Below are 26,063 nucleotides of genomic sequence, written 5' to 3' on the forward strand. Positions count from 1 at the left end.
TGCTCCGAATGACAGCTGACGCCAGCCTACGGTTATTATTATTATTATTATTATTATTAATTTCTCTCATCTTTTACTGCGTTGCTTTCCTGCAACCCGATTCTTGAATTACGCTAAATTTTAAAGTTTCATGAACTATTTAGAATAACATTAAATGACATCCCTTTATATTCGACGTATACTGTATATGTTTTAGTTATATATATTGGCAGTTTATTATCATTGCTAGGTCTGCTATTTGTTACGTTTTGGTGAGATTATACATTTTTTATAAGATAATTAATGGAAGAATAATCCATAGGCTTCACTTCATATGATTTCAAAAATCGAATAGATTTTCCTGATAACTGTGATTTTTATTGCATTCAGATCAAATCAGATCGTGTGTTTCCGTTTCCCTTATGTATTACATAGGATGGCATCGTAAATTGGAAATAATGATAAATATGTAAATAAATACCATAGATTCTAAAAGATAATAAAAGATAAATACAAACTCACTTTTATGAAAGAGTGCACTTCCGTTTCCGTTCCGCCTGGGTTCTGCAGCTAGCGGACAGAAGCATCCTTCGGTTGTTCGGATTAAAGTGGACGCAGCGGATCTGTTTGGTTTGGTTAACCTACCATACGTGTGGCTCCATTGAAGACATGTTTCAGTCCAAACTACGGATGGAGACACCGTGCCGCGCCGAGTGTAGTGGGGCTTCAAAGTGAGCAGAGATCCTCCGTTGGTAGCTGACGTTGTTATTGTTGCCTCGTATTGCCCTCAGTGAGTTTCAATGAGCAGGTAACTGACCCGTCTTTACCAATATAAACACTGTATACTATATAATACTGTTTACAAGTTGAACACAGTGGTCTGCATTGCCTGTAAAGCTACTGCGTACTACTGCATCATTTAGTTATTCAAAGAGTACGTGATTAACTAATTGTGTGATTAATTAATTAATCAAATTGCCTCATTGTTGTGATTTCAACTCTAGGCTCAGAAGCATGAACTTGATACGCCTACTTTGTCGCCACAAGACGGTGCTGGTCCTCGGCAGCGTGTGTTTCTTTGCGGTAGTCCTGCTCTTTCTGGCCAAATGCACATCAGAGACCCTGAAACAGACTCAGTCAGACCCTCCGGGCATAGCCCCCCGTGTCTATGCCCCCCAGTCCCACCAGGAGCGTCCTGACCAGCCCTCGCGTGTCAAGGACCTCTCTGCCTTCCTGGTGGTTCTCATCACAACGGGACCGAAATACACAGAGCGCAGGAGCATCATCCGCAGCACCTGGCTGACCAAGCGGGACTCTGACATCCTCCCCATGTTTGTGGTTGGAACCGCCGGGCTTCCTGTGGAAGACCTCCAGAACATTAACACAGAGCAGGGCCGCCACAAGGACCTGCTCTTGTTGCCCGAGTTACGGGACTCGTACGAGAACCTCACCCTCAAGCTGCTGCACATGTACTCCTGGCTGGACCAAAAGGTGGACTTCAAGTTCGTCATGAAGGCTGACGACGATACGTTTGCTCGCCTAGACCTCCTCAAAGAGGAGCTGAAGGCCAAAGAGCCCCAGCGCCTGTACTGGGGCTTCTTCTCGGGGCGGGGGCGGGTGAAAAGCGCCGGGAAGTGGCGCGAGAGCGCTTGGGAGCTGTGCGACTACTACCTGCCCTACGCGCTGGGCGGAGGCTACATCCTCTCCGCTGACCTGGTTCACTACGTGCGGCTCAACGCTGGCTACCTCAAGACGTGGCAGAGCGAGGACGTGTCCCTGGGCGCCTGGCTCGCACCAGTGGACGTGAGGCGCACACACGACCCACGCTTCGACACCGAGTTCAAGTCCCGCGGCTGCAGCAACAAGTACCTGGTGACGCACAAACAGAGCCTGGAGGACATGCTGGAGAAGCACCAGACGCTGCAGCGCGACGGGAAGCTCTGCAAGGAGGAGGTCCGGGTGAGGCTGTCCTACGTCTACGACTGGGGGGTGCCGCCCTCTCAGTGCTGCCAGAGGAAGGACGGCGTCCCCTGACCCCGCGTGTGTCCTGGTGTGGTTGAACCCTGACCCCGCGTGTGTGCTGGTGTGGGTGAACCCTTTTGTTCTTGATCCTTTACTGTAGATATCCTTGGATTCTTAGCCAATGCTTTAATTGTTTTGTCTATTTTTGTATTTATTGTTAATTTATTATGGACCTGTGAGAGGAAACCTCACGATTTCTTAAATTAAACTTGGCTGAAACACGGGCGGGGGTTATTGTATTAAACGTTGGAAAAGTATTGTATTTTTTACCTTATAATATTAATGTATTGGGGATGTGTGTACATAGAGGTGCACACTGAATGTAAACTGAGTTGTATAGGGTTCTCCTGATATCTCTGGACTTCTTGAAGACTGGGGCCCGGGGTGTTTTTGTATCGATCAAAGCACTAAGCAACTTGTAGTCAATCGATCAAACAGCTGAAAAGACGGTGCAGTGAATGTACGGTTACGGTACGGACTGACTGGGGACACTAACACACTATTGGGGCGTTCTGTGGTGTTGTGGTGTTCAGTACATCCTACATCCAGTAGTTTGCTACATCCCACCCCAACACCCTCAGTGCATGTTTCCAGCAGCTTTGACCAGATTTTCCCATTTCTTAAATAGTTCCTGTTGCTACATTTTGTTGATTTTTTTTGTTGATTTTTGCGACTTACCCTTTGTTGGTACTTGCTATTTTTTCGAGGAATTCCCATGGCTATGTTTTCATTTACAGCTACAGCGCTAAACTACTTGAATGTGTTGCTGTCCAGGGGTCAGTCGTCAGTCTGCTTCAATGTGTCATTTAAGTTTGTGTCATTAATGTAATTCATGTGATTATCGTTTACATTTCATTGTTTAACATGAAGCGTTTTCTAACACAAACACCAGAAAAAGGAATAACAGCACAAATAGTTTAAGGCGACAAGCTGGATACTGCCAAACAAACCAACCTTTATTTTATGCATGGTTGTTTTAGTTTTATTATGGCCATATTCTATTCATTGTCTGAAAATGATGAATTAGGTGTAAATCTCACTACTTCACTGCAGAGCAAGCAACCCTCTACCGGTGTGTGGACTCAGTGATGGTCTTAATGCTTACGTTTGGCATGGTCACTTTGTACACAGGCCTCTGGCTTTTCATTGTTTTATCAAGGTTATTCATACATGGCCTCTGATAATAACAATGCAGTGTATTTATACATGAAGATAAGGCTGCAAATAAAACAGGCTGTGTATCTGGCCCATCTGATATATGTTACCATGATTGCTGGATTCATATTTAAGGTTATTGGATTCAAAATAAAACTACAAAGAAATTGTGTTGTGAACAATTATATTATGAAATTGTTAGTCCGTTCTTTGTGTGATTGTGTGAATAAGTGAAGTATTATTTAGGGTTAGAGAAATATAGAGTTTTGCTAGTGTTGTAGTGTAGTATATATAGACAAGGAATGGAGTACATCATATTGACCACAAGAGGGAAGCACGTGCTCTGCACTCTCTGGATGGTAAACAAAAAGAAGAAGAACCAGAAGAGGAAGTGGCTGGCTGCTGCTGCGAAGGTTTCGTTAGCTTCGGTTTCGTCGTTTAAATGAATTCCTCGTCTTTCTGAAGAGGTTCACACTACAGACAACACAACCCTGCCGTCATGACGAACGGTAGGTTGGTTCGGTTTGTGGACGACTCGTGAGGTTTAGAAGATACCGACCTATCGCTGTTTAGCATTAGCTGTAGACGTGGCCCAGATCAGGGATCATTTAATCAATTTAATTAATCTAAATACGACTTGCTCTGACTCTGTATTGATCTATTTATGAACTGGGATTGGTGCTCCACTCTACTTCTGGCCACGTAGACCTACAATAAAAATGTGATCCTGAACATGGACATCGGAAGCAAAGAAAGTGTACAAAGTTTGACGGTGTCAGTGTTGGTGGGATGTGGTTGGCTGCTAATGCTGCTTTTCTTTTGTATTTTGTATTAAAACCTTGGCACTGAAAGAACTGAAGAACATGATGTGATAACACTAGGCCGAGCCCACTCATCATCTCTGTCTCTGCCACAGTTTACTCTTTCGATGGCATTCTGGTTTTCGGTCTGGTCTTCATCTGCACCTGCGCGTACCTGAAGAAGGTGCCACGCATCAACAGCTGGCTGCTCTCTGAGAAGAAGGGCGTGTGGGGGGTCTTCTACAAAGGTAGGCCACACTGGACATCACAGCGGCAATATTAAATTAGCAAACCATTTCTTACCTTTTTGAAAAAAAATCTTGACACTTGACACACACACACAATTTGCAATTAAACTGTGCGATGCATTCAAATGTAAAAAATAATAATTGTTGAACTGAAATGAACTGTCCATTCTGGCTTTATAAACATTTGGCTATTTCATCTTCCTCAGCTGCAGTGATCGGGACACGGCTCCACATTTCTGTGGCAGCGTCCTGCCTGTTAATGGCGTTCTACTTGGCCTTTCTAAAGTGAGGACGGTACGGACCAGACGTGTAGAATGGACATTGGTGGTGGCTCATCCGTGTGTAGTGTGTACGTATGGGACTGATACCCTTTGGACACATTCTAAGGACTAGTCAATGGAAGCCGCCTCGTGTGAAGCCTGGACTTCATGACCTCCTCTCCTCCTCCTCCTCTCCTCCTCCTATGTGGGGGCACATTCAACATGCAGTTCATACAATAGTTATGGCCAATTGGAGAGTATCTTTAATCCAGTTGCAACCAATTGGAGAGCACTTTTCATGTCACATGGTCCACGCTGAGTCATTCCTGTTTTTGGCCCCCAAGAAAAAAAGTGAAATGGAGGATTTAAGGTTTTTTTACTGATGAATGAAAAGGTGCTAAACGGTGTGTCTTTGTGATGTCCAGTTCCTTAATAGAATATGAATCATCAAGTTGTAAATATTTAAATGCATTTGACCAACAGAGAGTTACAGGAGCATACAAAGTCTAACACTACAAACGTCCCCATTGATCCAAGGGGGGTAGCAGAAAGACAAAGCTAATATATAACGAGTTGTGTACACATCTTTTGTTTTTCAATGGAATCCCATTAGGACCCTCCTACCACTATGGTTTTCACATTCTCTGAGTAATGTGCATGTTGTTTGCATCTCCAACAGGAAGTTACATAATATTACACAAAGGATACGATAATAATATTAAAAAGATATGAACGATTGCAGATGTAAACGGGTGGCTGTCTACCTGACGATTAATCTACGTTGAATGGGGATCTTGCTGTTTTATCCTGTCAACTATTCCTTGGGCATAATGAAGTTAAAGAAATAAACACATTTCTTAAATTACGTGAAATGTCATCCTTTTATTCATTTTTTTGACCAGACGTGACGAGTGTGTTATGGTGCTAAGAAACCGTTAAGTTTGTAAGTAAGTCAAGTTTATTGTAATTTATCCACATACATATTATACAGCTCAACGAAATGTCACTCCTCAAAAGGAGCAAGATTAACATAAAATAGTCATGAAGCACCATGCAGGAATCATAACAAACATTACAGGAAATTAAAATGACAAAACAAACATAACCAAGAAGGCGGGTCTGTGGCGTGGTGTGCAGCTTGTGTTTCAGGTGTGGTGTGCACCGTTGACGTGTGTTAAGGTTACCTCTAAGGGGCTTTAGAGGTATGACAGCTTGGGGGAAGAAGCTGTTGCAGAGCTGTTTCTGATGCCTAATGTCAGCGGGGCAAACAGTCTGTAAGATAACATTTTATATATTACATAATATTCAATATTTTTGCAGAAATTGAAATATATCTTCATCTTCTTCCCACATATACAGTCACACATTTGCCAACGTTTTCTCAGTTTCGACTGTTTATATTGAATATGGGTTTTATATGGGCTATTAAATGAAGCACTATGTTAATAATGGGACAACAATGATATTGTCAAACTGCACCTCAGTCAGATATTCACAAAGCAGAAGTTACAATGTACAATGAATCTCACAAACCTAATAGCCTCCAAGTTACATCCAAAGCACAACAAGGTGACTCCAGGACGCTGGTTTAACGCTGGTTAAGCCCTCGGGAGGTGTCGTGGGCCTAACTTAACGAAACATCGGTGAAAGAGGTGCCCACTTGATAACCCCGATGACACGCTGCTTACTGCTGTTAGTTGGGCTAGATGTCTCGTGTTTCTCACCTTTGGTTGGTAGTTTAGTGGCCAGCGTGCTTATAAGGTTGGTTTGGACAGGGGCTTCTGAATATGTGATTTCCTTGGATTCTGGCACAAGGGATTATAACATCTGATCCTGTGTATTAATGAAATACTCCTTCTGAGAAGAGAGGAAAAATCAGCAACGGCATCCTGCATTTTTACACGACCGCAGGAGAGCCAGTAACGTTAAGGTCCGACCGCACAAGGAGAACGTTTTTAGAATTCAACATTTTGCCCATTCCAGAGTCGCTAATAACTCACTTCACCTCAAGTCCTGCCCCCAGCCCTTAGCCCCGGCCTTAGCCCTTAGCCCAGACCTTACCCCTTAGCCCAGGCTTTAGCCCTTAGCCCTTAGCCCCGGCCTTAGCCCTTAGCCCAGGGCTTAGCCCTTAGCCCCGGCCTTAGCCCTTAGCCCAGGCCTTAGCCCTTAGCCCAGGCCTTTGCCCTTAGCCCCGGCCTTAGCCCCGGCCTTTTGTCGCCCGCAGTCCGCAGGAGGTGAAGCATTGCGTGGGGCCAGCTCCTTCCTCTGTTCTTATAGAAGACTGTCGGTATACACTCACGTTGGCTTCATGGTAATGACACTTGAGGAATCCAGTGTCAAATATGCACAAAACTTAAAACTTTAATTAACTTATTGATCAAATAAAAATGTTTGCAAAAAGTATTTCGTTTTAGTATAATTCGCTGTGGCACAGAAGGAACACAAGGCGTCGCTAAAGAGGTTGGGTCATATAGGCTACACATGCAGGACATCTGAGAAGCAAGAAGCGTCCCAGATAGTCATTCCAAAGTTACATTTTGACATCAAGTGTTTATAATAATGCTGGTAATATTAATATACATACAACACAATCTTTGCTGCAAATGTAGTTTTCCTACACCGCGCGAGATTGTTGTGATATCCGTGAGCGCGCGCGCGCTGTCACCGACGGAGTGACGTAGCCGAGTGGAGTGACGTGGGTTACGTTTCCGCAAGACGAAGCAAGATCGGAATTTACGTCGTCGGGGAAAACCTAGTGGCCGCTGCTGCTGGTGTGTGGAAGGTCTCCGAGAAGAAGTCGTTTGAAATCACCTTCCCCCCCCGTCGTGCACGGAGCGAGATCAGAAAGACTGCAGCGCGTCTGCAGGCGGAGGAGGTCCGGTCGACGCCGAGCGCTGAACCGTCCCGATCGGTCGTTTGTGTCTACGGGACGCGCACCGCCGCACCGTGCGAGGAGGGCAGAAGTTTGGACTCGCTTGTTTTTGTCTCTGCGGGGCAACGAACGCCGTTCTGCAGGAATGTCGCAGAACGAGAGACCCGCGTTCTACCGACAGGAGCTCAACAAGACCATCTGGGAGGTCCCGCAGCGCTACCAGAACTTGTCCCCGGTGGGCTCCGGGGCTTACGGATCCGTGTGGTAAGGAGACCGCGGGGAGCGAACACCTCGCGTTATGCAATCGGTGGTGGCATTACGCCTAAAAACATGTTCTAATCTTTTGTTCTGTTATTATTCGTGTGTTGATACACCGTGTGCTCGGTGCACATGGTGGTGCATGCTTCGGTGCCATTCGCGTCTCTTCGGCGGTGGGGGTTATTATTGTTTTCGTGCATGTTCTTTAGCTATTGTCGTTCATATCCTGTGGTTTTACAGAGTTGAGGGGTATTGCTTCGTGCACAATAACAGTAGTAGATTCTTTATGATTTGTTTATTTCTGGATGGACGTTCGTGCTTTTAGAACCATGTCGAAGTCCATTTATTTTTCTTGCATCCACCGTCCAGCGGTCATGCGAATCTAGTTTTACAATGTTTATATTTGTGTCCATATTTTTGTGTCCGCTCACAATTCAAAATCCCAACGGACAGTTGCGATTTTGCATTGTGCTGCTGGAAATTACGTTTGTATTTCTTTTGCAGGATCCTCAGTATCAAGGGGCCATCGCATGCATTCATTTCGTCTACTTTCGAGTTGTGAACCGTGTCACATGGTGGTCGGGAAAGGGCCCCTCTGCCGTACTGGGCTCTTGCAAAATAACTCCAACCGACTGTGATGAGTCTAGAATGATGTCACCCTCTCCCGTTGTTGTACCCTTATGACTCATAGTCCCGAGATTAGGTGGTCGCCTCAGCAGACGCCTCAGCAGCACGACGAACTGATTCAGAAACAGTCAGTTTCTAACTAACAGTCAGTTAGTCATCACGTAGAGACCGTGCAGATCACACCTTCGTACCGCCTATTGTCCTCCTCAAGGCGGGATGGGCCCGCTTTAGTGCAGAATGGCGGGGCACCCATATACCTTTCTGGAAAAGATCAACAAAATCTATAGCACCGTGCCTGTTTGCAGCCTGCAGATGCTCTGCTTTCTTCAACATCTCGATGGATTTTCCAATCCACGGGACCTGACACATTCACATATTCGCCTTGAGCTTGATCCCATCTTTATTAGCATTCACTTCACCCACTTGCAGAAGTGTAGCCTACCACAGAGTTGTTCTGAGGCAGCATTGGGATTTATCATATGTGTAAAGTTATCTAAGAGGAGCTTGGTGATCAAATACAAAAGAAAATAAGCCTTATTGTTAACATACTTTTAAAAGCGTTGTACTGATTAGTGAAACATATGGCTGATTAATCCAAAGCAATGGGTTGTATTATAGTATTATATATTATATTATAGTTGTATTATAGTATTATATTATAGTTGTATTATAGTATAGGTTACAGTCATACTAGGAAGTGTGATGAGAGCATCGGCACAGTTCAGGTACAAGAACACGTAACTATTACAGGCTAACTATTACAGGCTAACTATTACAGGCTAACTATTACAGGCACACGTTTCAATACTGAAAGCCCAGAGTGAAAAGGTGAGGAGAGGGAAGTCGAGGTTTGAAGTTGTTACCTTGTCAATCAAATTGTATAATCCATGGCCATTCTAATCAGAAGTTTTCATATTTTGCATCTAGGCCTACTGAGCCTCATGCTTTAACTCTCATCTCCTATAAAATGGTTGTGTGGGTTTTATTATCTTTGCAGCCCAGAGGTCCCCATGCATCCCTACGGTTAGCCACAGTACAGTCCAGTCGTTTGAAGACAAAATGGGGGTCAACCTAGAACAAATTGCAACACAAGCAAACTCAACTGATGTTGTATCCTCAATATGTCCTGAGTAAGGAAAAAAAAAAGCCCAGAAGAATCCCATTAGGGGAAAGATTAAAAAAGGCCCAAATGTAACCTATTCATACACCTATTCATTATTTTTCTCACGTGAATATGGTAAAAAAAAAAAATCTACATTTAGATATCACTATAAAAATGAGTTTATTACTTACAGCAAGACAAACAAAAAATATATTACAAGTTTTTGGAAATTGTTTGTTAACAATGGGCAAATGGTGCATAATCTAATTATGTATGTACTAATTTGCATAAATACTAATTCCCCCAGCACTGTATGGTTAACACTAGGGCAGCGCCTTGACTACCAATGTATTGAAAAAATATATATATATTTTTATTATTACTATGCATAAACAAAGTACAAAACTCTTGTAGGGAAAGAAAACGTACTTCCATCAGCTACAAAAAATATAGATAAATAATGCATTGGTAATACTGTTTACAACAGTAGTCGTGCCAATAAAGCTTTTTGAATGGAATTGAAACGGCGGCAGCTGGTGGTTGTACGTCCAGCCACGCAGGAGAGCACGCGAGAATGCTTCTTGTCAGCTGTGCCACAAATAAGAAGATCCATTTGTATTTAAATAAACAGTTGTTTATTTCATTAGTGTGGATTGGCATCTTTGAGCAAAATACCCCCAAAATGTTCACCTCTGCGCTCTGGGCAGCGACCACCTTGACTGACACTTCCTGGGGAAACACGGAGATCTAAACATTAGGTAGCCAGGTGACTGTCTTGACGTCTTACAGTAAAAGACTATAAACGCAAACAAATGTGACCATAAGGGGCTGAGATTCATTCATTCAAGGTCCACTCAACTGTCAATCAACTGTCACTAAGCTGTCAGGTAAGAAAGGTTGTTTGATCCAGACCCTTTATTGGACCTACCTTTAGTCTCATGCGTTCTCCTTACCCTCGTCTCCTGGTCTTCCCTCAGACTCCCAGAAACAGCCCCAGTACCTCTAGCCCCAAACCCAGTCTCTGCATAATAATTAATAAAGGCTGGTTGACAGTACTTCTCCCTGCCTCTATGTGTTAATGCTCAGGGGTAGCCTGAATGGGTTCCATTCAAACCTGAACACCGAGTCTTGTTCTGTAAGATGTCAACAAGACATTTCCACCTGGCTATACCAAATGTTTAGATCTGTTGTGGTATATATGCAAATTAGCACATACGTAATTAGATTATTCACCCATTTGCCCCTGTTAACAAACAATTGAAAAAAACTTAACACATTTTTCTTTGTCTTGATGTAAGTAATCAACTCAGTAATTTTCATGGTGATTTCTCAAGGTTAATAAATTGACCATATTCACGTGAGAAAAAGAATGAATAGGAGTATGAATAGGATATATTTGGGTATTTTTCTAAACTTTCCCCTAATGGGATTTTTCGGGGCTTTTTCTCCTTACTCAGGACATATTGAGGATACAAAATCAGTTCAGTTTGCTTCTGTTGCAATTAGTTTGACATTTTTTCATAAAATGACTGGACTATAATAACCTACAGTAGCGTCCTATAACTATCGGTGTGCCAAGAAAAAACGCTTGACAAAAGCTTGACAAAAAAAGGCGGATCAACCCAGAATGTATACGCACATGTATATGCACACTAGACTGACCTCAGAAACCTGAGATTTCCCACCACCCTTAAGTTTGGAGACGGAATCTAAAGTGAATTGTGGAAGTGTTTGTAACCGGCGGAGCAGCCTCCAGCGTGTTGAGTGCACGGCGTGTCACACATCCCAGTTAAGTAGCACATGTCTGTCGTCTGTAGCAAGATAAAAAAGAGCCTGGGCCAACTGGCAGCAGCAGGTAACGGTGATGAGCACCTGTCGCTCCTCTCTGGTCCGTTCTGACGACGGCCTCTTGGCCTCTGGACTTCTTTTACGGGCCACTTTATAGACCCACCTTATTGCACTTGCATTCATCTCGGCCTAATTCGAATTTGCTGCTGTCTCCACTTAGAAGCGTTCTGTTTGCTCTGCCGTTCAGCAGGCACACGTGCACGCACACACGCACACACCGACACATGTGCTTTTACATTTATAATGCTGCGTGTAGGGCCCATTGCAGTGTATGCCATAACTCAATTCCTTTCCTTTCATCCTATTCCCAAGAGTTAGGGAATTAAGTTATGCACGTCTAGAAAGTTATTTTTAAATGTTACCATGTTATTGATCTAAGGAATGCTACCACCGCCTGCATGTTGGCAGTGCCAGTGTGTCTGTTGTCCCTAGATGATATGCCCCCGATATTTGAATGTGTTTGTAGATCATTTGACTTGTGTGTGTGTGTGTGTGTGTGTGTGTGTGCATGCCTGTGTGTGTCCTTGTATGTGTGCACTTGTGTCAGTGTGTGCTTTGTCTTGCTGTGCCTTTTATGATGACCAGAGTGAGAGTAAGCACAGGGCGCTCACGTGCTTTACTTGGATGCAACGTTAGCCAGCTGTGCTCCTTGGATGACTTTCGCCTCACTCCGTCTAATGGAGCTTTGGTTATTTATGGTCAACTGAATATTAAATCATTATGCTCAACTTGGCCTCATGAAACATGCTTGCTTGTACCGAGGAAAAAACACATTTTCATGTTAATGCAGTGAGTCCGTTTTCTTTTAGAGAAAACGGACGAGTAGTTGTATTCATATCTTCATATACCTTGCATTGCTATATTCTGTTTTTCAGATGCTTATGTATCAAACAGCATGCTAATGACTCGTCAAGTTCTATTCCACATCTGCAATAAATACTTTTTCAAGTATACCAGTACATCAAGTTTGGGTTATGACCATTGTGCATTTAAACACAAAAATACTCTTCTTCTCTCCATACATTTCAGAGGTTTTATAGTCTTGAAAACAGGATTAGCATGCCTGAGGGCTAAACGTGTCTGATTAACTATTGTGGAGAAACGATGATTGTCCATTGATTCTACCTGGGTATTATGTTTTTGTCAATTTGCTTCACAATGTGTAATCACTCACGGTGTAGTCATTAGGTTTGTTATTATTTAAACAAAGAGCTATTTTTATGAAAGCCACCGGAGCTGGTATGTTAGACAGCGCGTTATGGGCTGGCTGCTGTGTTACCCCAGGGCGTATTGTGTTGTATGATGCATGAATCCAAACGTATCGCCACCTACACGCTCCTTCACAGGAACACACGTTTCCTCATCTCATTCAATTGGCCACGAGTTCATGTGTTTAGAATTGATACAAAACAGAAAATAAAGCATAGTTATCTCTCTGTCAGCGCTTTCAAATCTAACTTTCTTATGGGATTCATGATGTCTGAAATCTCTCTCTCTCACTCTCTCACTCTCTCACTCTCTCTCTCTCTCACTCTCAGCTCGGCATATGACGTGAAGAGTGATCTGAAGATCGCGGTGAAGAAGCTGTCCAGACCGTTCCAGTCCATCATCCACGCCAAGCGGACCTATCGAGAGCTGCGTCTTCTCAAACACATGAAGCACGAGAACGTGAGTCCAGCCTCTGGACGGGCCTAGCCTAGCCTAGCCTAGCCTAGCCTAGCCTAGCCTAGCTCACAGGCCGCCGCCCACCCAGGCTGCAGGGCTTCTCACCCAGTATCTAAATATTCAGCACAGTAAACTACACAAAGGTTCACTCTTCATGTCATTACGGTCTTCTTAAATATGAATATCAACACGGTCCAGGCATGTAGGTCTGGTGGCCCTCTGGCCCCACACTTTTAAAACCTCTCCAAGCTTAAACCCAGCTGGTGGTGCTTTGTTATCGATGACCCTGAGCTAATGACCACAAGGAAAACAAGGTCCTAATGAGCTGGGTTAACGGGGGTGACCCGACAGGTTAAAATTGGTTCAGCTTAAAGACTAAAGCCCAATATGAGCGTTAAGTGTTGTTTTCTCCTATCCATGTAATTATGGGGGTAGGACCGCGATCTCCACTCCTGCTGAGGGGATAAAAAAGCACTTTGGTCTTACAACCTGTGAGAGTAAAACTAAACAAGATGCCAGCCCATGCTGGTGTATGAGATGCGTATTACGCTAAGCTGCCAGGGCAATAATAGCAATTGTCCTCACTTAGCTTCCAGAAGCACTTATTTACCCCTGATAGTCTGTTCCGATAGCCGTGTTTCTGTGTATTCACCAACAGAAGCACTTGGCCCTAATTCCTGCTCCACTGTAACCAGAGAAGAAGAGAAAAGGATTAACGTCGATTGTCCACCGTGATGTGTAATTGAATGCTTGGCGGTTTGTTAATCAGAGTTTAAATTGTGAAATGTTACGGCTTACTACATGTAGGTTAATGCAAGTGCACTATAGCGACCTATTAACACGAGGGCACAGCATGTAACGGAAGATAAAGGTGCTCATCAACGTGAGAACTGCCCTCGGTTCCTACTCGCCGTAAAACTGTGATTTCACAGTCAGTCTCAGTCCTAACAGCAGCCAGATCATTCTCTCTCCCTGCTGACTAAACAGAGGAAATTGGAAATTGCATTGTACTGTACGCTTGAGGAAAGGAAAGGGGAGGGGGTGGGGCAGACACTTGTTAACCCTTTGCTGCCATGTTTACTGGACAATGCATGAACTCCAAGGCCCATACATGCTGGGGGGAAATCTATCTCACACTCACACTCACACACACACACACACACACACACACACACACACACACACACACACACACACACACACCACCCCTTCAAACCAGAGAGAGAGATTTTGGAGCCTGTTCAGTTTGTTTTATGCTGTTATGATTGATGGCTTTCATCCAGACTCTGTTATTAGAACATATAGGCTTTGGTGAAGCAAAGTCCTATGAATGCATGTGAAAGTCTGTAACACCCACACACCAGCACTATAATGCAGACCGAGGGAGCTTTTCAAGTCTGTTGGGTAGAGTTATGTTGTAATGATTTACGACGTATGTCATCTGCACTCTGTTATTGGGAAATATAGGTTTTGACAAAGCCCTGCTTTCAATGCCCCCTAAATCCCTCTGTTGTGAAAAGCAGCCTATGCAGTCCGTGTGGGCAGTGGAATGGGCGTGGGGGCGGGATTACGCTGTTCCTGTTGCCAGGAGACTCCATGGGTTCTCGTTTTTTTTGATAATAAGAGTGGACCAATCAGCTGTTTGTTTTGGCTCTTGTCTGCCAATAAGCTGCATGTTGGCTCCCTGCGTGGGCGGGCTGCCTGCCGCTGTGTTTTGAAACATCGTGCTCACCCCGCTGCCTCCCCGGGGGGGGAGGAGGAGGGAGGGGGGGGCGTCCTATTGACTTCAAGCGGCCTGCGTGCGTGCCGCCACACGTGCACTAGCGGCACATCACGGCTTCTCTTCTCTGTTTAACTCTGAAACTAACTGCTGCCGCCTGCGCTCTTTCTTATTCTGTCGTTTTTCTTCTCTTTTGTTTTTCTTGTGCCCTGGCGTTCTCTGCTCTGCGTGGATTTCCTGTTGTTGTGCAATCACAGTCCTGCTTCCCACGGGGAGCGCTGTTTAGAAGACGGAGAGCAGAAAGTCCCACAAATAGTGTGCACAGGTTTCTGTTAATAAAATGCAGATGCACTTGGGCCCTGCCTGTCCTCACTTCATAAGAACAAACAACCAACATCCTGGAGTAACATGTAGCTGCGGTACAGCAGTAACATGTACAGTAACATGTGCATGTAGCTGCGGTACAGTAACATGTGCTTGTAGCTGCGGTACAGTAACATGTGCATGTAGCTGCGGTACAGTAACATGTGCATGTAGCTGCGGTACAGTAACATGTACAGTAACATGTGCATGTAGCTGCGGTACAGTAACATGTACAGTAACATGTGCATGTAGCTGTGGTACAGCGCTGGGTCATGTCTTGCGTACACTCCGGATTACGTTGAATTGAATCCAGCCCAAATGAAAGTACTATTGTCAAATGTGATAGTTGACAATGATTTTTAATATTGTCTCGCTGTGTTTGATGTGTATTTTTCATGTTGCGTGTTATTTTAAGAATATAATTGTCCAGGCCTCCGTCAAAGTCTTTTCCAGGTGACCTACTTCACATCTACTGAGGGACCGTTAGGATGAGTTAATACTGAGGGACCGTTAGGATGAGTTAATACTGAGGGACCGTTAGGATGAGTTAATACTGAGGGTTAGGATGAGTTAATACTGAGGGTTAGGATGAGTTAATACTGAGGGACCGTTAGGATGAGTTAATACTGAGGGACCGTTAGGATGGGTTAATACTGAGGGTTAGGATGAGTTAATACTGAGGGTTAGGATGAGTTAATACTGAGGGACCGTTAGGATGGGTTAATACTGAGGGTTAGGATGAGTTAATACTGAGGGTTAGGATGAGTTAATACTGAGGGACCGTTAGGATGAGTTAATACTGAGGGACCGTTAGGATGGGTTAATACTGAGGGTTAGGATGGGTTAATACTGAGGGTTAGGATGAGTTAATACTGAGGGGCCGTTAGGATGGGTTCCTACCCTGTTCTTCCAACAGGGATTTTGACTCACTTAACATTTGCATGGTGGAAAGTATCACGTAATTATTGGGGTGTCAGAGGGTAGAGTAGAGTAGAGTAGAGAGTAGAGGATAACGCTGCCGCTCCATGTCTAACCTTTGACCTGTCCCCAGGTGACCATGTCTAACCTTTGACCTGTCCCCAGGTGACCATGTCTAACCTTTGACCTGTCCCCAGGTGACCATGTCTAACCTTTGACCTGTCCCCAGGTGATCGGCCTGCTGGATGTGTTCTCACCAGCCACCAGCCTCGAGGAGTTCACTGATGTGTAGGTGATTTTTTTTAAATTCCTACCTGCCCCTTTAAAAAAATATATATACAGTATATATAGTTTTTCAATTTCATACTAGTAAGTCAGGATTCTAATGAATTGTGAAAAGTGAATTGAATCTCTAGCATCCCGACACACAAAAGGCCCTAACTCTAAAGACCCGTGTTCTGCACAGAAAGGGAGTCACAGGTGGTCATTCAATAGGAGAACGGAAGGCTCTGTGTGTGTGTGTGTGTGTGTGTGTGTGTGTGTGTGTGTGTGTGTGTGTGTGTGTGTGTGTGTGTGTGTGTGTGTGTGTGTGTGTGTGTGTGTGTGTGTGTGTGTGTGTGTGTGTGTGTGTGTGTGTGGAACACAGCCTTCTACTGCCCGCTAAACAACAGCCCAACACGTTCCGCTTGACTCCCTCTCCAGCAGTGGAGGGAACACAGAAAGGCGAGGGCACACAATGCTTCCCACAGATGGAGGTGTTTTCTGAAAATGCCCGCCAAGCCTCGCTTATCTGACTGTTGATCAGTTCAGTGTGTGACCCAGCAGGGCGGCTGGAGGAGGCTGGATCCTCTGCATTTAGAATTGTATTTATCAAGCAATGTATTTGTTTAGTTTAATAGTTAGTTGGTCTAATATTTCTATATTTTTTATAGATATAGAGTAGATAGGTGTGTGTGTGTGTGTGTGTGTGTGTGTGTGTGTGTGTGTGTGTGTGTGTGTGTGTGTGTGTGTGTGTGTATAATGTTTTGGAAATATTGCATGGTTATATTTATGTTCTTGCAGCCAAGACAAAGTGTCTTTTTTATAGTGATCTTATAGTGATCAAAAAAATTTATACAATGCAAATCTTTGGTGTTATTAGCGAAACGATTGACAGTACACCATCTCTAGCGTCTCTTCTGTAATAACAATAACACATATTTATATATATGTATATATTTATAGGTATCTTGTCACCCACCTGATGGGGGCGGACCTCAACAACATCGTTAAATGTCAGAAGTTGACTGACGACCACGTCCAGTTCCTCATCTACCAGATCCTCAGGGGTTTAAAGGTCAGTCTATCCGTCCTGGGTCAGAGGTCATCCCCATCCACCAGTTTACAAACTAAAACGTACATAAGATATTACCGGTCTGAATCATTTCAGTAGGGTCGTGAAAATAGCTCAGTGTAAATACATTTCCACGTAGCTTTCCCTTTTTAAATACCCTGCCAGATTAATGAAAGCACTGTAGGCTAACGTTGTTATTGTCTCCTCCATAATCACATTTACCAAGGCTTGTATTCATAACCCCCGAGCGTTCACCGTGCTTTGATTAAAAAAGGATATACAATATAATGTGAAGTACAAGGCGTCACATGAACTGCATGATCGGTGTTCAATCCCAAATCAGTGTTGTGTTTTTTTGTACAATAGCATTGCTCTGTTAGTAGTTAGTTAGTTAGTTTTGTACAATAGCATTGCTCTGTTAGTAGTTAGTTAGTTAGTTTTGTACAATAGCATTGCTCAGTTAGTTAGTTAGTTTTGTACAATAGCATTGCTCAGTTAGTTAGTTAGTTTTGTACAATAGCATTGCTCAGTTAGTAGTTATCATAAAGGGGTAATTAAAAAATGCTATTCATTATTCTTCCTCTACAGTACATCCATTCAGCAGATATCATACACAGGGTAAGTACCTGCCACTTTAATGTGTGTTAAGATATTGAAATACAATGTATTTATCCTTTTCTAGAAAACTTCTATGTTGGCCACTCCAGATTTATTTAAAGGAGTTTGTAGAAGCCCAAAGTAGAATGCAATGTTATGACGCTGATGACTCAGAAACACATTCAGGGACACAAATTCACAATCATTGACTCAAAAATTTGCGATTAAGAAAAAATAATTCAACAACTTTGCTGTCCAAATGACATAATGCATCTTACTTCTTTCAAATGATGATGTATTTCCCCGTAAAACAGGCAGGGCTCAAACACAGCGGGAACACAGCACATCCATATCGGACCCACTGGGATTAGATTGTGAGAAACCACGTTAGCCAGCTGTGTGTTAGCTGCGTTAGCCCAGGCTTTATGTGAGGGTGTGTCATCATGACCTCATCGAGGGGAAACTTGCCTGTGTCATCATGACTCTCTCACTCACACACACACACACACACACACACACACACACACACACACACACACACACACACACACACACACACACACACACACACACACACACACCAAATCTCCTAGAAAGAGTTGCGATTGACTGTTTAGCTCACTGTTGACTGATGAAAGAGAAACTCAATGAACAGATGAAACTGGAGAACAGTCAGAACGCTGTGGACGAGGTGCCTGGCTGTGCACTAACAAGCTCCATGTGTTCCTTCACCGTCTTTTTCTTCAAGGATCTGAAACCCAGCAACTTGGCAGTAAATGAGGACTGTGAGCTGAAGGTAAAAGACCACTGAGACTGATTGAATAATGGTCATTGTTATTTAGTTATTCAATTGAGTTCTACAAGATACAAATCACATTGATTTCACTACTTTTGTTTTCCCTCATCAACCCCCCCTTCTCTGTGTGTGTGTGTGTGTGTGTGTGTGTGTGTGTGTGTGTGTGTGTGTGTGTGTGTGTGTGTGTGTGTGTGTGTGTGTGTGTGTGTGTGTGTGTGTGTGTGTGTGTGTGTGTGTGTGTGTGTGTGTGTGTGTGTCTAGATCCTGGACTTCGGCCTGGCCCGGCACACTGACGATGAGATGACGGGCTACGTGGCGACGCGCTGGTACCGCGCTCCGGAGATCATGCTGAACTGGATGCACTACAACATGACGGGTACACACATACACAATGCACTACAACATGACCGGTGCACACACACACACACCTGTTTGTCAGGAGCAGCCATATTAAAGACGACTACACACCACGACAGTGAACAGAATAATAGACCTCCAGATGAACCTGGTGGTGCTGCTGGCAGGGCGCTCTCTCTCTCCCTCCCTGGTGGTGCTGCTGGCAGGGTGCTCTCTCTCCCTCCCTGGTGGTGCTGCTGGCGGGGTGCTCTCTCTCCCTCCGTGCCAGCGTACATGTGATCCTTCACATCACTGGCAGCACCCTGAGAGATCAGCTTCAATCAGCTAGGCAAATAACCTGATCTGGTGTGTGTAGTCCCCAACCATCACCTAGGATACACACCGTTTGTTGCTTTTCAGTTTTCTGGCTGAATATCAGGTTTTGACGAACACACTCAACACATGTTGCTATGGGTCATTTCTACGGCCTTGGTTATACTGCATATTGTGTCAAGCAAGCGATCAAGCCAGGATGCGTTAAATGTCGGTCCGGACATTCCCAGATCGGATCCTGGCCGCTCACATTGTTATCCGATGAGTTGGACCACATCCCGAGGTGTCAGGCTCGCGTTCTGGGCAGATTAGGTGCATGGACAGCAACATGGGCACAGCAGAGCAGAGGCTGTCATTAACACCACACCCCACGCCCTCACCGAGCCCGCAGGGATTCTCTCTGTATGCGTTGCATGCATAGGCTGCTACCAGAAGAAGACGGATTCAAATAAGTTGAGGGGTTTTAACCAAGACTCCATCCCTGTTGGTGTCAGATGACCAGGCTAGGGGACTCACTAGACTGGAGGCTTTAATGTACTGCATGCTCTCCTTCTTCTGCACTCAAGTATCAAGCGCACACAATCACAAAAGTCACAATGAAAGGAGAATTGTAAGCGATGCCTAAGTTGACCTGTTTGTGTTCTGGACCCAGTGGATATCTGGTCGGTGGGCTGCATCATGGCCGAACTCCTCACGGGACGAACACTCTTCCCCGGCACCGACCGTATCCTTTCAGCACGGTGTGTTTGTACGCTGGTTCACATCGAGAGAGAGAGGGAGACGGATCACGGTCTGTGTTCTGCAGCGACTCACTGGTCCGATGTATCAACCTGCTGCTCACTACCAACAGGAGCGTTTGTGGAGAGTTGGGGTTCTGTGTTTGTGAGCTTGTGTTTGAGTTTCCACTGCATTCTTGATTTGTGACGGCCAGTAATGAGCATTTGATTACTGCCGTAATCCAAGCATTGGTTAATGAAGCCCTGAAGGGTTTTATGGGCCTTCTGGATAGGGTTAGGGTTATGGCATTAATCAAGTGTTCATCAACATCTTATCAGAATGGCCACAAGGCCAACGCATGTCATTTCAAAGTTCAGTACAATGTGATTGATTTTATTGTTTCATTGTCGTCTAATTATAGTTACAGGGTAAGGTCTGAACTAACCGTAATCACTTTTTGGTTCAGTGGCACGTTTTAGACTAAAATTCATTAACGTTAACGGTGTATGCTAGTTTGAACATGGGCTACTGTGGATTTGGCTTGAGGTACATTTATAATAATGTCCAGATGTAAATCAGCCATGAATTATTTTTTACTTGAATTGGCGATCAACTGATATCAATTATATTCCAAAAGAGTGTTTAGCACCTCCTATAGCTGCATCTGTGTTGTAGAACCCAGGTTTCCTTAAGTCCAATTAGATCATATTAGATCATATGATCTAATATGGGTATTAGGGTTATGGTTAAGGACTGGCTTAGTGGCCTATGATCTAATATGATCTAATATGATCATATGATAATGATCTAATATTATCTAATATGATAATGATCTAATATGATCTAATATGGGTATTGTCTTGTTGAGCTTGTCTTTTTGACCCTGCCTGTGTTTGATGTCCGTGCTGCTGTGGGGCTCCTTGATTGGAAACCAAAGATATAAACCAGCTGCAGCAGATAATGCGCCTGACGGGGACCCCCCCCGTCTCTCTCATAAGCAGGATGCCCAGCCACGAGGTGAGACCTCACACACACACACACACACACACACACACACACACACACACACACACACACACACACACACACACACACACACACACACACACACACACACACACACACACACACACACACACACACACACACACACACCTCCCCGCCACACACGACCAAGCTACAACTGCCATTCAACTGTAGATAGAGATAGAGTTCTTTACTGGCTCTCAGGATCTGCAAAACAAAAGTCACTGTTAGACTTGGACATTTTAGAAAAAGCTGCATGGAGGGAATAGATGAGCTGTTACCAGGGAGGAAGGTTGCATTACAATCTCTTAGTCGCAGTTCTTTCTATGGAGTGTTTCACTATTCATGAACACGAGTCTCATGTGATCGTACTGTATCAACATGCCTTTGGTTTCAATGGTCAATCACTACAGAACACTTGACCAATTTCACCGACCCATTTACTGAAGGTTCTGCTGGATGTAATACAAGCCAGTGCCTTTCTGACCTTCTGGGTTCAATTAGTACTAGTACTTCAACCTGCTGCAGCCTGGTGCAGCTCCTTCCATGGCTTGTCATAAGGGAGTCGGATGTGATTGTGCTTTGATTTCTCATCAGAATGAGCATCACTGCATCCCTTGTGCACAGTAACATTGAGCATTGGGATACTGGAGACCCTGGACTTCTCTGTTAGCCTGTCCCAGATATTAATTAACATTCATAATGGAAGGAAAACTGTGCAGTCTGTTTGCTGAGGTTAACATGTTGATCCAGACCACTTGGTGCAGGCTTGATGTTTTTGCGTTGATGCTCTCTCTAAGCAGCTCTAAGCTCTCTATTTACAAACAGTAAATGTTTGCAAGTAAAGAAATTCGACAGAGGTTCAGTGTTTGTTTTCTTTTTACAGGCGAGGAACTACATCAACTCTCTTCCCCAGATGCCAAAGAGAAACTTCACTGACGTGTTCATCGGTGCTAACCCACTGGGTAGGTCAGGTTCAGCCTCCACGCTCTAGCTCACTCTACTGGTGGAAGATCGGATTGTGTCGTTAAACAATTAACCGACTATATTATAATAATAATTATATAATACGTAAATGTTAGTTCCAGGAAGGAAGTATTTTCAATGCTTATGAATAATCACCTCAATAAGCAAATCTGTAAAAGTCAGTTTCCAGACGTGAGGAACTGGGTCTCCCAGTAAGGCTTTTAGTTCTTAGATGGGAGCTCTGGTGTGCAGTCCGCTCCGCTCCATGTTTGATGGGAGCTCTGGTGTGCAGTCCGCTCCGCTCCGTGTTTGATGGGAGCTCTGGTGTGCAGTCCGCTCCGCTCCATGTTTGATGGGAGCTCTGGTGTGCAGTCCGCTCCGCTCCGTGTTTGATGGGAGCTCTGGTGTGCAGTCCGCTCCGTGTTTGATGGGAGCTCTGGTGTGCAGTCCGCTCCGCTCCGTGTTTGATGGGAGCTCTGGTGTGCAGTCCGCTCCGCTCCGTGTTTGCCCGCGGGCTCGTTGTCGTCTCACTGGTTCTCTGTGTGCTCCTCCAGCCGTGGACCTCCTGGAGAAGATGCTTGTGCTGGACACGGACAAGAGGATCACGGCCTCGGAGGCCCTGGCCCACGGCTACTTCTCTCAGTACCACGACCCCGACGACGAGCCCGAGGCAGAGCCCTACGACCAGAGCTTCGAGAGCCGGGAGCTGGAGATCGAGGAATGGAAGAGTGAGTGGTAACGCCACCGCGGCTCAGTGGAGACGAACGGAGCACAAAGTGATCCTCTGTGGCCCACGGGAAACTATCATTAGTAGTTCTGTTATCGGATGCATAATAGAAAGCAGATGTTTAGTATTATACGTGAAACTATGACAAAATACCAACATTCATCTGTGCATCAACTATGCAATAATAATAAAAAATGTAAAGTTGATTAATCGAACAATTGATTGGTCGATTAGCGTTGAAGTGCTAAGGCTTACAAACGAGACATTAGTCTTTGAAGTGAAAAGCAACGTGTGTTCTGATTGGTCCCCAGGACTGACCTACGAGGAGGTGGTGAGCTTCGAGCCGCCGCCCGACGACGGAGACGAGATGGAATCCTGAACAACACACACACACACACACACACACACACACACACACACACACACACACACACACACACACACACACACACACACACACACACACACACACACACACACACACACACACACACACACACACACACACATTCAAGTGCCTGTCATGGATGAGGTTATTGGTGTGTAACACGGTGACCTTTTCACTTCATTTATTCTTCCATATCCTTCCTCTGCAGTTTGTCTCCTGCCCTTCCACTCCCATCGGTCCAAGGCAGACTTTGAATCCAAGCACATTCTCCCTAGTTGTACTGTGTGTGTGTTTGTTATTTTACTACCTTTAGTTGAGTCAAAGACACCCTGTGAATATCACACAAAGACTTATTTGAGCCACACGTTTAAATACTATTTTAACAGATGTAATTCTAGTGACATCATGTCATCACACGGTCTCTTAACGTATGGCCACCGTCATCACAGCTGCCATAACAGAGTAGATCTCCTAATGCCAAGAACCACTTTCAGCCCAACCTAAACGTGGACCCAGGATTTCAACTCCTTACTCTCTGGAAAATGTATTTTAAACATGAATCCATCAAGTTATAGAGGATGCAGATTATCTAAAGACATGAGAGACTTGAGGCTAAATGTATTTATTAGTGTTAGATATGAGAGCCTATTTATTGACTTGCATAATATTAACAGTAAGAGAGTTAGCTGTTTTTACATCCCTTTGACCTTTTTACTTTATTGAATCCATGTATTTCTGTTGAGGTTGCGCTCTTCCCTCAAATAAAAATCCAGACTGAGCATAGACACACTGATGGGATTGAAAATACAGTCAATATTTTAAAAGCCATCTGGTAAAATTAGTCAATTACTATCAGTACTTGTAAATATAACGTAAGGGCACTCCCACCAGACAAAAGTTACCGTATCCGTGTTGAATTCACAATCCACTAAAACTGTATTTGTAATTTTTTTTTAAATCCTAAGGCTCTAAACTAAGTATACTATATAAGGATCTAGACGTATAATGCCTAAAGAGCTATCTAAGGTAGCGATTGGCCGTTGTATCCCAAAGCCTTCAGGGTTAATTCCTAAACCTCAACATGTCTTATTTACATGGGATAGCCTCGGAGACAGTTACCAGACAATGAGCATCTTTTAGTCGGCCTTCTCCCCAAGGTCCTCGTGTTTCTGCTGTCGGCTCAAAGCGCCTCCTCTTGTTGTGGCCGGGCCAGTGTGGGTGGGAGGAGGGAGAATCGGTCAGCCTGCTCATAGCTGTTTTTCATTAATGCGAGATGGAGTCAGATTGGGTTATTATACATATCTTATTTCTTTTTAAAACCTGGACATTATAACTTTGAATTCAATCATATATTCCCCTTTTTTTGGATGCGTTTCTATTTATGTTTATTGAATGTTGGGCACCGACCTGCTCTGTATTTATGATCTTTTGTTATGTCTTCTGTATATTGATGTAAAAGAGAATATGTTTTTTTGTGTCAATTTTCAAGAATATTTTCTATTTATGGAGAGTTTCAACCTATATCCGAAACCACAACTATATCAGTACTTTATCAGTAACTTAAGCCATGGTGACTGCAGCTGTAACTTGTGTATCAAAACAAATGCTTGGAAGCCATTTGAATAGTTGGATGATTGAGCTTGACCAATTACATTCCAACACACTTTCTTTTTTACAGTTGCTTTTGTCAAAATGTGAAATGTTCACAATTTCAGTGAAAGCTGTTGCTTTTGATATATTTTGAAAAGCTAGCTTGTCCACACACTGATTATAAATTACATTTAAGGTTCTTAAAATATTTTAGATGATTACAAATTAATGGTGCATTTTTAGAGCAAAACTTATCCCACTGAGAAAACAACCATTTCCACTGGAGCTTCATGGCTGTGAATCCTATGGCTGCTCTTTACCAAACTCTGCTGCTTTTATTTATATCAGAATTAAATTAAGTGTGCATGGATCATTTGAGCGTTCATCTTTTCTGTTGACATACAAGTTATATCCACAGTTGCCATGAACTACAACCAATCAGAAGCTTGTTTTTCTTCATCAACTGCAACTTTGTTCTTGTTATTGCTTGAGCTAATGTATCATATTATTTCTTATGTGTAAGATTGATCTGATTCTGTGATTCTATAATACTTGACAATTTTTTTACGCTACAACTGGATGCATTTGCAGATTTAAGTACTTTACTCTGGAGATTCTTCACCGCATTACTTTCATTACTTTCAAGGCACATTTTTGTAGTTTGAAGTGTTTGTTTACTCACTGAATGCTGATGGGCAATTTTTAAGCGGCATCATTTGTAGATTAATCTAAAAATGTATACTTCTTGGCCAATTGATTAGGCCCCAATGTCAATACAATAAGTTATTCTCGTTGCGGTATTTCTTGGTGTAAATGTTTTTGCGTTTGAATGGAATTTTCCTTTATTCGTTGCTTGATTCTATTTCACTATAGCAGGCCATGCCACCTGTAAATATGATCATTAAAAATAAAGGCAACTATTTTCAAACATTTGTTTGCAGCACTTTTACCCCCCTTTAATATATGAAACAATACAATCAGGCCAGTAGGTGGCAGAATAACAAAGGCTTAGACCATGAGATGTACAATCGAATTTTATGAAACGGGTGGCTTAAATCAAGCGATCTGATTGGTTCTCAACTGTTGTATATTGAGTATACACACAGCTATGACGCCCGTTCAGTTTACAGAGTTCAGTATCACTCCGCGCCTAACTTGAACTGTTGTTTATTTATATATAAAAGCAAAAGCATAGTTCACTGAAGCCTAAAAATATGTTGATTGCTGGAGAGGGTGGAAATGTTGTAAAGCAATAGGCACACGGTGAGTGAACTCGATAGTAGGCTAAACTGAGCTACTGTCTCTAGCCTTCTCTCTGAAGGACGCTACTTTTTTGTATTTGTTAAAAAAAAAAATGCTTTTCCGACTTTCTCGCTTTTTCAAAATCGAGGGTGTCTATGACTTTCATTTCGCCATA

General features: G+C 43.7%; 3 protein-coding genes across 3 annotated transcripts; all 3 read left to right on the forward strand.

Moving 5' to 3' along the window:
* Positions 1–552: 552 nt before the first annotated feature.
* On the forward strand, positions 553–3,317 carry b3galt6 (UDP-Gal:betaGal beta 1,3-galactosyltransferase polypeptide 6). The gene is made up of 2 exons (XM_084464619.1): positions 553–787; positions 984–3,317. The coding sequence occupies exons 1-2, from the start codon at positions 780–782 to the stop codon at positions 2,011–2,013; spliced, it is 1,038 nt and encodes a 345-aa protein (XP_084320745.1). The 5' UTR covers positions 553–779; the 3' UTR covers positions 2,014–3,317.
* Positions 3,318–3,531: 214 nt separating this feature from the next.
* On the forward strand, positions 3,532–5,329 carry tmem167b (transmembrane protein 167B). The gene is made up of 3 exons (XM_084464624.1): positions 3,532–3,665; positions 4,073–4,204; positions 4,411–5,329. Exons 1-3 carry the CDS (start codon positions 3,656–3,658, stop codon positions 4,491–4,493), a joined length of 225 nt encoding a protein of 74 aa, XP_084320750.1. The 5' UTR covers positions 3,532–3,655; the 3' UTR covers positions 4,494–5,329.
* Positions 5,330–7,197: 1,868 nt separating this feature from the next.
* Positions 7,198–25,558, forward strand: mapk14b (mitogen-activated protein kinase 14b). The gene is made up of 12 exons (XM_084464618.1): positions 7,198–7,600; positions 12,710–12,839; positions 16,067–16,125; positions 17,062–17,173; positions 17,759–17,788; positions 18,516–18,563; positions 18,825–18,939; positions 19,885–19,956; positions 20,887–20,966; positions 21,862–21,940; positions 22,496–22,669; positions 22,980–25,558. The coding sequence occupies exons 1-12, from the start codon at positions 7,482–7,484 to the stop codon at positions 23,045–23,047; spliced, it is 1,086 nt and encodes a 361-aa protein (XP_084320744.1). The 5' UTR covers positions 7,198–7,481; the 3' UTR covers positions 23,048–25,558.
* Positions 25,559–26,063: the final 505 nt, after the last annotated feature.

The sequence above is a fragment of the Micromesistius poutassou genome, assembly GCF_964030765.1.
Source record: "Micromesistius poutassou genome assembly, chromosome: 2".
In the NCBI taxonomy this organism is placed as follows: Eukaryota; Metazoa; Chordata; class Actinopteri; order Gadiformes; family Gadidae; genus Micromesistius; species Micromesistius poutassou.

What these genes read in the sequence shown, in the direction of transcription:
- mapk14b (XM_084464618.1), top strand. Translation starts at nt 7,482, where the DNA reads ATGTCGCAGAACGAGAGACCCGCGTTCTACCGACAGGAGCTCAACAAG. An exon ending in GGGGCTTACGGATCCGTGTG is followed by an intron (nt 7,601 to 12,709) that starts GTAAGGAGACCG and finishes TCTCACTCTCAG; the next exon opens with CTCGGCATATGACGTGAAGA. An exon ending in CATCGGTGCTAACCCACTGG is followed by an intron (nt 21,941 to 22,495) that starts GTAGGTCAGGTT and finishes GTGCTCCTCCAG; the next exon opens with CCGTGGACCTCCTGGAGAAG.
- tmem167b (XM_084464624.1), top strand. An exon ending in GTGGGGGGTCTTCTACAAAG is followed by an intron (nt 4,205 to 4,410) that starts GTAGGCCACACT and finishes CATCTTCCTCAG; the next exon opens with CTGCAGTGATCGGGACACGG.